This window comes from Oncorhynchus masou, unplaced genomic scaffold, assembly GCF_036934945.1.
Source record: "Oncorhynchus masou masou isolate Uvic2021 unplaced genomic scaffold, UVic_Omas_1.1 unplaced_scaffold_1015, whole genome shotgun sequence".
Classification (NCBI taxonomy): Eukaryota; Metazoa; Chordata; class Actinopteri; order Salmoniformes; family Salmonidae; genus Oncorhynchus; species Oncorhynchus masou.
The window spans coordinates 49,246-62,607 of NW_027016868.1; the positions used below are offsets into that span (position 1 = coordinate 49,246).

The window sequence follows — 13,362 nt, forward strand, 5'->3', positions numbered from 1 at the left end:
AAGTCTATGGGAATAGCTAGCATGTTAGCTGCTACCATCGATTTCAATGCATTGTGCTTATGCCTAGAAATATGGGAATAGCTAGAATGCTAGGTACAGCCATGGGTGGGCCTTGGAGGGCATAGGCCCAGCCAATCATGAGTTTTTCCACGCACAGGCCTTATTACAGACAGAAATACTTCCAAGCCCGGTAAGGTCTACACTTGTATTCAGTGCATGTGACAAAACAGTTTGATTTGATGTCTGAGTGTTGCAGTGTGCCTCTATAGCTATCAATTTTTTAAAAATTGTGCCATTTGGTTAAGGAATTTTAATTATTTATACTTGTACATTTTTGCAATTACATTTACTTTTGATACTTAAGTATATTTATAAGCAAATACTTTTACTCAAGTAGTATTTCACTGGGTGACTTTCACTTGAGTCATTTTCTATAAAAAAAAGGTCTCTACTTTTACTCAGGTTTGACAATTAGGTAATTTTTCCACTACCACACACCATTCAGGTGGATGTATTATCTTGGCAATGGAGAAATACTCACTAACAGGGACATACAAATTTGTACACAGCATTTGAGAGAAATAAGCTGTGTGTATATGGACAATTTGTGATTTTTTTTTTATTTCACCTCATGAAACCAACACTTTACATGTTGCATTTATATTTTGGTTCAGTGTAGTTAAGTCATTTGATATATTGGCAAGTGGTTTGGGTGTGCCTGTCACAATTTGTCGACTGAGGTAGCCTACCACCAATAGCATTAGAAGCCACCGTACACCTACTCGTGGCATTTAATGTTAATCGTTCATTTTGGCAGTATTTACTTAGTGAAGACATCTGTACAAAACATATTGAATGAATCCCTGATAATACTCAGAACAAAAGGAAAAGAGATGTGGTTCCATGTTTTTATTGAGGCCTTGCTCTCTCATAATAATTCATTGTAGCCTTTGTTGCGCTCACACCAAGCATCATCAACATCAAGACACCCATGGTTCCTCCCACAACGTAGATCATTGTCAAAGCCTCATCCCCTGCAAGGAAACAGACACATTGAATTATAGCTGCACTCTGTAAGGGTGATGTGTATGCTTCCATACAGCCTTCACGCCTTAAGCTAGCCTAAGGCAGAGGCAGCAATTTCTTAAATAACCTTTAAAATGTTGATACATTTTCAACTTGAACTTTCCGGGTCTTCTCAACTCCCATCTCTAGTTGCAGGTGAAACGTTGGAATTTAGTAAATGCTCCGTTATCAAATAACATTTTTGCTTCATGAAGTAATAGAACAGGATACCTTTAGCATCTCCGATATTTGAAGTAGAAATTGTCCACCAATATTTGATTTTAAAAGACAAAGTTCCCATTAATATTGACCACTTGGAAAATGTAATTAAATCTGATTTCTAATAATACTTTTGCCCGACATTTTTCCAAGTTTTCACCATCATTGTAAAGCCTTAGATGTTTTTGCTGCTTTGACAAAGTCATTTCTGAAGAGTTATTTATTTCATGCGATTAGAGATACATTAAGAAAAAAACTTGTCCCTCATTTTAAGGTCAAACCTGTTACGTGAACTGAACTCACGTTTTAATATGATGAACCTAATCCATTTTAAATTATTTTTTCAAAAGACACATCTTAGTCAAATCATAATGTAAAAGCTGGTTCTACTCTTTCTGGTGGAAAACTGAGCGGGTTGAGCATAACATGTTAATAACCCAGTTAGCCATATACAGGCTAGAAATGTTAAGTTACATTTTTTTTGTAAAGCTTGCATTCAATTGTCCCTCCCTGTTGCATACAACAAACTGCCATCCCCCGTCACAAGAGGATTTAGGGCCGATTTAAGATGAAATCGTCAACCCTGTTACTTTAATTGTCACTTACAATTACTATAGTCAGTGCCTATTATTTAACCTTGATGGGGGGATAAGTATTATGTTGAACATGTGTTCGTTTGACAGAATGTTAAAATCAGGTGAAAAAAATAATTAACACCAAAAAGGGACACATTTCCTGGAACGACCCAACAATTATACACCATCTTAGTCATCTCTCATTGATTGGGACAGGCGGGTGTCAAAGCGATGTCATTTACAAAATAGCCTCCAACACTACTCAGCAAACTGGATGCAGTCTATCACAGTGCCATCAAAGCCGCATATACCACTGGCCCTCGCTACATATTCGGCGCTTGACCCACTGGCTCCAGGTCATCTATAAGTCTTTGCTAGGTAAAGCTCCGCCTTCTCAGCGCACTGTTCACCATAACACCCACCCGTAGCACACGCTCCAGCAGGTATATCTCACTTGTCATCTGAGTAGCTTACCGATCGCTGCAGCTGTACACAGCCCATCTGTAAATAGCCCATCCAACTACCTACCTTAACCCCATATTGTTTTTATTTACTTTTTTTTGCACACCAGTATTTCTACTTGCACATCATTATCTGCACATCTATCACTCCAGTGTTAATTTGCAAAATTGTAATTACTTCGCTACTATGGCCTATTTATTGCCTGACCTCCTTACGCCATTTGCACACAGTGTATATAGACTTTTTCTGTTGTATTATTGACTGTACGTTTTACACATGGAATAAACAATTGTTGTTTGTGTCGCACTGCTTTGCTTCATCTTGGCCAGGTCGCAGTTGTAAATGAAAACTTGTTCTCAACTGGCCTACCTGGTTAAATAATGAAATAAAAAAATAAAACGCTTGATTTCTGAGTTGCGGTCATGACATGAAACACTTTGGCGTGGACACCTAAGTGTCTCGATCGATCCGGAAGATCGGAAACAGACAATATGGTGGCGTACACATTGTTAAGATCACCTCATTGAGCAATAATGTATTTAATTTTATAAACGGAGCATTTTCTAAGTTCCAAGCTCCACGACGGCAGTTGAGAAGACACCGGTAAGTTCCAATTATGGAAGTATCGCCATTTAACAGTTTGTTGAAAACTTGCTGCTGGTGCTTTACACGAGTTAAGGTGTAACAGCTGCATGGAAGCATTCACATATCACTGTTACAAACTGAATTAGTATCCAAGACATCATTTGGAGCATCCCCAGATACCACAGGCCTGTTCAAGAATGTTACAGAAGTTTCAGAAATAATTGTATAGATTAAAACGATATTGGCAACGCTCAAAACGTTTCACATCACAGCAACTCACAGTTGGAGAGTTTGGTCCCTGGTGCCGCCTCGGGGGTGACCATCAGTGGTCCTGCAGACACGACCACAGCTACATTGATGTATGGATCCCATCTAGCTGTTGATCTCTTTGAAAGTCTCTGGGTGGTACAGTTCTACAGAGAATCATAGGAAAATAGGTTTTAAAAAATAATGACCAAGTTACTAAGAAATGTGCATAACTGTTTGTCCGATCAATACAGATGTTTGTTGAGCATCAGCTTTAAAAAGATGCACTATGCAGAAATCTCCACCATTTCCTGGTTGCTAAAATGCTAATAGTTTGCCTAATTTCAGTTTGTGACTGAACAAGTATAGTGTAAGAATCATTATACCGTCTAAACCGCTGTGAAATATATTTTCCACAACCAAAAATATTTTATTTTCAGCCGTTGGAAGCTGGTGTACAAAAACAACTTATGAATAGAAAGCATAGAAATAGCTCATAGAAAGATCTACCGCTTCTTAGACTTACTTTCAAAACTGACTATCCTACCGATCCTCGACTTCGGCGTGACTGGAACGAATTGCAAAAAAAAAAAAAAAAAAAAAAAAAAAAAAATCGCTGAAGTTGGAGACCTTTATCTCCCTCACCAACTTCAAACATCAGCTATCTGAGCAGCTAACCGTTCGCTGCAGCTGTACATAATCTATTGGTAAATAGCCCACCTATTTTCACCTACCTCATCCCCACAGTTTTTATTTATTTACTTTTCTGCTCTTTTGCACACCAATATCTCTACCTGTACATGATCATTTATCAATCCAGTGTTAATCTGCAATATTGTAATTATTCGCCTACCTCCTTATGCCTTTTGCACACATTGTATTTAGACTCCCCTTTTTTTCTACTGTGTTATTGACTTGTTAATTGTTTACTCCATGTGTAACTCTGTTGTCTGTTAACACTGCTATGCTTTATCTTGTCCAGGTCGCAGTTGTAAATGAGAACTTGTTCTCAACTAGCCTACCTGGTTAAATAAAGGTGAAATCAAATTTAAAAAAATATTTAAAAAAATTTAAATGACTGCTCTGTAACACATTTCTATGTGTATTTGTAAGGTCTAAAACATATGTCCTAATCATTCTAACAATTTTTAAATTGAACAACTTTATCTACTAAGATTTTCAATACATTTATAATGGCAAACAGACTTGAACTTGTTAGAAATTTACCGTAGTACAGTCCTCATCGTGACTGCATATCCGGGTCAGGCAGTGCATGTAGATGGGTAACTCCTTGGGCATAGTGAACATGTGAATGGAGAATCTGCTCCTCTGTGACACACCGTTCACAGAGAGCCAATGAAAGGTGCTGTCAACAGGGCAGCTGAGGACAAGAGAATAGGGAATGATCCCAAACTGTTTTCTTAAGTCTTGAAAATCCAGGGTCATGCCCAGTAGGTTTGAAACAGAAGATAATGTTTGAAAACATGGAGGTACCATCTTGTCCAAAAACAAATAATATTTTATACCTCAACAAAAGAACCCTATACTCTAATAACCTATCCCCCCCATCACATAATGCCTCTACATGACATTTTATATTGCACGATTGAACGCAGCCCTGAGTTTAAAATACCATATTTCACACCAGGGTCATATTCACTAGAAGTCAAAAAAATTGACTAAAAACAGGAGAGGCTACCTGAACTTCTCCAATAACAAACTCTTGTTTTTTTGTGTGAACAAATTAATGAGACCCAGGACAGTAACCCACCCATCTAGGAGAAAGAAGCCCTTGGTTTCGTCCTGTGGGTCCGGGCTCTCTGTGGCCCAGCAGGAAATCACTTCTAGCAGGACCTCCGAGGCGAACGTGTTGTTTGTCAGGAGGGCCACCTCGAAGAAGAGTACATCACTGAGGTGGAGGGCGATGGAGTCTCTGTAGCCATAGGAGAAGGAGTTGTCGCTGTACATGGTCATGGCCAGCCCCAGCTGATGGGAGGAGTTGTACTCCACCACAGAGTGGGAGGTGATCCTGGAGGGGTAGAGAGGGGATTGGTCAAAACACAGTTTTATGATTCTGATCCATTGTATGAATCAAAAGATTACTTGTACATTTCAAAGGGTACCGGTAATATTCCCTCCATTTGCAAGCCTTCGCAGGCTACAGGACCATTTTTTCCTTGTAGGTCACAATCAGAAACATCTCCTGGCACCAGAATTAATCCGATCTTTTCTTACCACTCCAGATCTACGTTTATCTGGGTGTTGCGGACATAGTTCCGGGGGTAGATGCACTTCCAGATAACCTTGAGATCTCTTCGTGTGATGGTCCTCTCTCTGCTCAAGGTCACTGTCAGAGTGTTCCGGAACTCGATGTGTGTTCTGTTCACCTGGACACACACAAGGTCGCACAAGCATACGCATGCACAAACATACAATCCCATTTCATCCGCAGTGCTGTGCACAATGGCATAATCACATTACAGTAGTGCTTGGCAGGTATCCAGTGTGACCGGTTGTATAGATCCCATTGTAATCCCTTTGCATATCTGAATGCATGGTCACTCACCAGCCGTATCGTTCCACACTGAGAGGGTTTACGCAACACGTGGAAGTGGTAGAGCGTCTCGCTCTCCTCCATGGTGCAACGGCCTTCATTCAAGACAACCGTCACGTCGCCACCAAAGTAGCCAATCAGGAAGGCTTTGGCGATACCTCCGGCCATCGATCTCGTCAGGCACTGGGTGAACATCCCTTTTTCTGTTGGAATTAATTAATTTTCTTTACCCCCAAAAGGAATCAGCGTCGTATTCATTAGGCACAGAACGGAAGAAACCAGACTGAAACAAGGAGGGACTGCCTGAACTTCTCCAATAAAAATGCTTGTTTTCCATTGCAACACGTTTAAAACAAAACATTTTCCGTTGTGTGCCCTATTGAACATGACCCATCAGTAAACAGGAGTGGTGTAGTATTGAATACAAAAAAAAAAAGGTACACCGACAGACATATTGCACGATAACAAGAAGCTAACTGACCATAACAGACAGGATGTGAGGCAGGGGTAGGAGGGGGAACGAAGGCGGGCCCGACGTCATAGAAGCCATGGTGACACACACAGGTGTAGGAGTTCAGAGTGTTGACGCAAAAAGAGTTGGCATCACACCTGTTCAGGTCAGGCGTCGCACACTCATCTGGGTCTGTCCAAAAGGGAGGGTAAAGTTAACCCTCTGCGCTGCTTTTGGGTCAGTTTCTCATTTCCCCCACTAATGGTTAAGGTTAGAATTGGGAGAGGGGAAGCTGACTTTCCCATGGACCATAAAAAAACAGCAGCAGCATTCTGTGTAATGCACAGAGGTTCCATTATTTCAGTGATAGTGTGCCAAGCAACATACAAACCCCACATTTGGGACATGTAAGCAATAATTATAGTTTGAACGCGTCACACAAGTTTAAAAGACATGAAATGTTAAAAGAAATCTGACAATACTCCATGTGATGCTGTTGGTGGTTCTCTTACCATCCCAGTAGATGATCCCGTCCTTGACTGTGATATTGGGCGGCTGGAGGGACTGGATATGGTCCAGCTGCTCGCCAGGCGGTAGCGGTAAGTCTACGTCGGTTATGGAAGCGTCAAAGCCTTGAAAGGTAATCTTAGTTTTGGATTCGCCTTCCAGCTCCTTGAATGCAACCAACTCCACCCTGGTCTTAATTGGGTACTCTTTCAAAAGCTCCTCCAGCTATGGGCATGAATAAATGTCAGTGAGAGGGAGGCCAGGGTTGTGTTCATAAGACCACACACAACAGAAAATTGTAATTTTTTTGTAATATGTTGAAGTTAACATTTCTTGTCAAGTCCAAGTAGTCCCTCTCGGTTTCAGTCAGTTTTATTCCATTTGGTGACCAAAGACACTCACTAGTTTTTCGTAGATGCGCTTCAGCTCAGCCCAGGGCTCAGTCTTTGGGTCCAACACCATTAACCAAGGCACAATAAAGGCTAGAACTGAGAAAACAAAACATCAACCCTACAGCGAAACAAAGCCATAAAAAGTGTACATGGAAAGTCTGAGTATATAAGCCAAAGCAGTTTAATTTCATAAGTAAATAGCATAAAAATGCACGAGAAAACAATTAACAAAGCACTCGTCTAAAGAAAACAGTTTAACTGATCATATCAAGTGCATGTAGAATAGCCAATCTGTTCCTGCAACATCCATTTCTACCTCTCCTAAACCCACCCAACAATAAACATCCATTTCTTCCTCTACTAAACACAACCAACAATATAAACATCTGGCGTACGTTCAGTAGACAAACGTCATGGAAATGAGGTGAATAGAGATGACGTGCTTCCTTGCTCTACGCATCAGAGGCACGTTTGCACATGCCTATACAGTACCAGTCAAAGGTTTGGACACACCTACTCATTCAAGGGTTATTCTTTATTTTTACTATTTTCTACATTTTAGAATAATAGTGACGACGTCAAAACTATGAAATAACACATCTGGAATCATGTAGTAACCAAACAAGTGTTAAACATGTCAAAATATATTTTAGATTCTTCAAAGAAGCCACCCTTTGCCTTGATGACAGCTTTACACACTCTTGACATTCTCTCAACCAGCTTCATGAGGTTGTCACCTGGAATGCATATACATTAACAGGTGTGCCTTAAGTGGAATTTCTTAATGTGTTTGAGCCAATCATTTGTGTTGTGACAATGTAGGGTTGGTATAGACAGCCCTATTTGGTAAAAGACCATTCTTGACCATTATGTCAAGAACAGCTCAAATGACAGTACATCATTACTTTAAGACATGAAGGTCAATCATTACAGAAAATGTCAAGAACTTTGAAAGTTTCTTCAAGTGCTATGATGAAACTAGCTCTCACGAGGACCGCCACAGGAGAGGAATACCTGGAGTTCTCTGCTGCAGAGGATAAGTTCATTATAGTTACCAGCCTCAGAAATTGCATCCCCAATAAATGCTTCAGAGTTCAAGTAACAGACATCAACTGTTCAGAGGAGATTGCGTGAATCAGGTCTTCATGGTTGAATTGCTACAAAGAAACCACTACTAAAGGACACCATTAAGAAGAAGAGACTTGCTTGGGCCAAGAAACACGAGCAATGGACATTAAACTGGTACAAATCTGTCCTTGGTTCTGATGAGTCCAAATTCAAGATTTTCGGTTCCAACCGCCATGTCTTTGTGAGAGGCAGACTAGGTGAAGCATGTAGGTGGTGTGATGGTGCTTTGCTGGTGACACTCATTTATTTAGAATTCAAGGCACACTTCACCAGCATGGCAGCATTCTGCAGTGATACACCTTCCCATCTGGTTTGCGCTTAGTGGGACTATCATTTGTTTTTCAACAGGGCAATGACCCAAAACACCTACATAAGGGCTATTTGACCAAGAAGGAGAGTGGTGGAGTGCTGCATCAGATGACCTGGGTCCACAATCACTGACCATAACCCAAATTAGGTGGTTTGGGATGAGTTGGACCACAGAGTGAAGGAAAAGCAGCCAACAAGTTCTCACCATATGTATGAAGACTGTTGGAAAAGCATTCCAATGTGACTACCTCATGAAGTTGGTTGAGAGAATGCGATGAGTGCGCAAAGCTGTCATTAAGGCAAAGGGTGGCTACATTGAAGAATCTAAAATATATTTTGTTTAACACTTTTTGATTACTACATGATTCCATGTGTGTTATTTCATAGTTTTGATGTCTTTATTTTTACTATTTTCTACATTGTAGAATAATAAAGAAAAACCCTTGAATGAGTAGGTGTGTCCAAACCTTTGACTGGTACTGTATATATGATAATTCCACAACATTGTGCCCTACTGAACACAGCCCAGATGACACCAACCTTGGTCTTCATTCGGCCTCAGGGTGGACGCCGCCGGCAACACGAGGGCGTTGACGGAAACGTTGACTCCATCGAAACACACCAGGGCGGGGTCGGCGCTCCACTCGCCGTCACACTCTTCCCACACGTCCAGGGCATAGCGCGCACCCTCAATGAGCCCCAGGAGGGGGAGCAAAGGCTCCATCAGCCGGCCTTGCTGGATGGTCGAGCCATTGTCATAAGACAGCTGGTACTGAAAGGCCACGCCCTGTCTGGTCCCACCAATCCACAGCGCTGTAGAGTCCTCAGGACGGTAGCGCAGTTCTGAAACACCTCTGGGTCCTAGGAGAGAAGAACGGAGTAGGGTGCAATTGACCCAAGATAGTAGCTACTAAAAAACAATTGGATACCACAAAATTGGGGAAAAAGGGATCCTAGATCTGTACCTAGGGGAAACATCACCCCTGAGCAGAGAGGAGAAAGCAAAGACCCGCCCAACATAGCAGCTACAGGTCTGCAATACTGTAGTGGTCTTCAATACTGGTCCTACAGGGTGGGCAGGTTTGTGTTCCAGCCCAGTACTGCTGCCATACATACTGTCTACTGAACTAATCATCAATCACTTGAATAGTTGAATCAGGTGTTGGATTGGAACAAAAGCATGTACATAAAAGCATGTGATCGCACTTATTTAATCACCAATCAAGCTGATTAAATGATTAGGTTATCGTTATTCATTTTATCCATTCAATCCCCCGTAAATTAATCTCTAACCTAGTCAAAAATAGACATGAGCTGCTCAAACATCAATCACGCAACCGCTCAACATGAGCCCAGTTTGGCTCCAGTTTACCTGTGCGAGCGAGTACGGTCTTGGAGCTCATGACCACGCTGTGTCCACACAGCGCCTCTACTCTAGCCAAGTACTGGCTGCAGGGCAGAAGGCTGGCCACCGTGTGGCTGGTGAGCAGGGTGGTGTAGTGGAGCACCCCCTGGTGGTAGATCCTGAACATGGAGATAGAAGAAGTGTTCCTCACCACCCAGCTCAGGGTGTAGTTGTCCGGCCCCGAGGAGGTCTGCCACAGGTTCTCGATTTCTGAGTGGACTAAAGAGAGGGCCGATAGTCATTTCCAAAAGTGTTCACCATAAGCAAAGTTGGAGAAAGGCAATTCAAGACTGTAAAAACAGTGCCTTGGATGAACAGATATTATGGGTTTACTTTGGCTGCATGTCAATAGAAGAGATTCTCTTTTCTCCTTCCCCTCATTTGCAGTGATCAGAGAACTCTGTTAAAATAGGTGAGAACACCCGTCCTACCTCCTCAGAACACCCGTCCTACCTCCTCAGAACACCCGTCCTACCTCCTCAGAACACCCGTCCTACCTCCTCAGAACACCCGTCCTACCTCCTCAGAACACCCGTCCTACCTCCTCAGAACACCCGTCCTACCTCCTCAGAACACCCGTCCTACCTCCTCAGAACACCCGTCCTCCTCAGAACACCCGTCCTACCTCAGGCATATAAAAGAAACTTGAAACTTAAGCTATTGACACTCAGCCTAGCATAGCATCAACTAGGTGGATCTTACCAGTATTCCCTTTGATGAGGACCATTCTGCTGTGGCGAGCCTCCGTGCCTGCCTGGCACACCGTCTGCAGGCCAAACTTCACCCTGCTACAGGGCGGCAGGTCAGATTGAGAGAACACAAAGGTGTCCAGTGTGTGCCTGAAAGACCTCTCCTCCAGGACATGGTTGGTGCCATTGAGGTAGAGGACCGTGACAAGGAAGAAGGAGAACTTGCGGTTGTCGGGACAGTCCCAGGACACTGTGACACTGCTGCTGTTCCACGTCGTCACCTGGAAATGTCTGGGGACTTCTGGGTCTGGATATGAATAGCAATTATACAGCAATATGTAACAAAGTAATTACTTCATAAATATCAATACAACACAGTGCTGTTCATATCAGTACCGAGCTCATGGGACGGGACATAATTTATATTCCTCAAATCTATACTTTATTCTTTTATATCATCAAAGAGGCCTGTAAATAACAGTTTGAACCTTCTAAGAAAGATTGGTGCGATTACACAGGGTGACAATGACTAGAGCTACCAAGAGTGTATTCACTAGGAACTAGTTTATTGGTTTTGCTACATTATGCACTAATGAATACACCCCAACTGTACCTGTGATAGTGGAGAGACAGGTAAGCGAGTGGCTGCCTGCCACCTCCACACAGGCAGCATAGGAACTGCAGGATTCCAGGGCTGTGAAGCGGTAGTGGTTGGAGTGGGTACTGTCCACACTAAGGGCAGCGTAGGCCTTCATCTCAGAGTGGTATAGGGACACAGAGTGGACGGGGACAGGGGCAGCCGGGGGCTGCATCTTCTCTTTCCAGGACACCAGTAACATGGAGGTACTCCTGGACTCCAGCTTCAAGGGGTAGCGCACGGTGTGACCTAGGAGAGGAGATGATGGGAGTGATGACTACATTTATGACCTGCACACCAGTGGTATAGTGGGAATATTCCCAGATCACCACCTGAATTCTGTCTCCATCTTGATTTCACTTTTGCTCTCACTCCCTTTTGAGTCTCTCATGTCTGTCTGCCTTTCTGACGATCCATCTGTTTCCATCTACCTTCCTTCCTCTCCTTCCATCTCCCTCCCTCCATTTATTTATTCCTCTTCCTTTGTGGCTCTCGGTCCCCCCCTCTCTCTCTCGAACAAAGACAGACATAACGTTACCGAGCATGAGGATGAAGTTTGGGTCCTGATAGAGGTACAGAGTGCTGTTTTCACACGCAAACACCTCATTGTTGGAGAACAACTCCAGGGCTTCCTAAGAGCGATAACATGAGAATGGACAAACATTAATCTTTCATTCAAAAAGGGACATTATGGTGACACCAGATAAGAGGAGAATGTCATCACTTATATTACAGGTCTACCCACCAGAGTGCTATTGATGGGCTGTTGGTCAGGTTTATGTATACTTCTGAACTCAATGGAATGTGAACCTTCAAGTGAAGAAAAAAATTATACTGCAGCATGATCTAATGAACACCAATGGTAATCTCAGAATCACAGAACTAAAATATTGCGTAATTTGTTTAGATCAATGGATACAGGACAGTGTTTGTACTTAAAGTCAATGAGTGGAAGACCTATACTTACCTGGGAAGATGGAGAATATCCACTTCCGAACCATGACACCATAATGAAGTGTCAATTTGTGTTCCACAGTAGTGGCAACTGTCAAAGATGAAAATGTGTCCTCTCTCCAAATGGATTTCAGTTTGGTGGTGTTCAACCATAAATGTCCTTCTGGCCAACTGTAGAGAATCAAAGTGAACAAGACACATAGGTGTAAGTTAGTGCCAAGTGCATGGTTCAGAAGTTTGGCATGATTATGTGTTTATGAAATACTGGACTTATTTACCTGCCAAACAAGGAATTGTTGCTGATTTTCCAACATATGGAGAAAGTAAAACTACTGCAGCTTCCTGCAGATTGTAAGAAGCTAACGTTACATGTCACAATTAACTCATGAAAAATCAACCAAACCCCGCGTCCCGGGAGGAAATTAACCTAAATATATGTTTGTGTGGAACTCATAATTGATGCGGAAACAGCATAGCCACGCAGTATCAATTACATACACAACAATAACGCACTTAGCACGCACAGGTTACTTACCGAGAGATATCGTGTGAGGTACAAGAATGAACAATATAAATGGAAACGCGAAACAGGTCCTGCAAAAGGAAAGTCGGTGTTCTTTATCAATAATCATGGCCACCTTAATTCACCATTAAATTAATAATACAAGAACGAAATGAAGTATATGTTTAGCCTACATGTTTCTTGCGGCTGTTATTTTGCACTCAGGTATGGGTAAGCGTGACTGAGTTGACGAAAACAAACGACTGACCTGAGGTCATCGACTAATAATGACTAACAGGTGCAGGTCAATCTGATTGGGCCCACTGTTTTGGTGCATGTTTGATCACAAATTATTTGCACAATATCATATATTATGATGTTTAATTAATGTTACAGATATGGATTGGGGGGAGGGGAATCTGATCCTAGATCTGTATCTAGGGGAAACGTCACACAGAGCAATATTGTGACCACCCAAGAATGAGCTGAGCTTCACATCATGGGAACCTATTATCTCGTTAGGTAAAGGAAAGACCACCCGCCTCCCATTACTGGAAGTGCATCACAGGGTCCTTCCTGGCTATCCCAAGTACATCAGTCATGAGTCCTAATCCACTGTTGTCTGACAAGGGAAGTTCTGTCTGAGAACTGTCCGTGATTCTCCAATTGGCCAAATTAGTGT

General features: G+C 42.3%; 1 protein-coding gene across 1 annotated transcript; it reads right to left on the reverse strand.

Moving 5' to 3' along the window:
- Window positions 1–909: 909 nt before the first annotated feature.
- LOC135539286 (uncharacterized) lies at window positions 910–12,673 on the reverse strand. Its single transcript, XM_064965113.1, has 17 exons — window positions 12,457–12,673; window positions 12,192–12,349; window positions 11,970–12,034; window positions 11,763–11,856; window positions 11,201–11,473; window positions 10,601–10,894; window positions 9,866–10,117; window positions 9,034–9,354; window positions 7,067–7,152; window positions 6,670–6,889; window positions 6,188–6,349; window positions 5,719–5,909; window positions 5,388–5,539; window positions 4,924–5,181; window positions 4,380–4,533; window positions 3,187–3,319; window positions 910–1,034 (listed from the first exon to the last, which is right to left on the reverse strand). Exons 2-17 carry the CDS (start codon window positions 12,223–12,225, stop codon window positions 910–912), a joined length of 2,814 nt encoding a protein of 937 aa, XP_064821185.1. The 5' UTR covers window positions 12,226–12,349; window positions 12,457–12,673.
- Window positions 12,674–13,362: the final 689 nt, after the last annotated feature.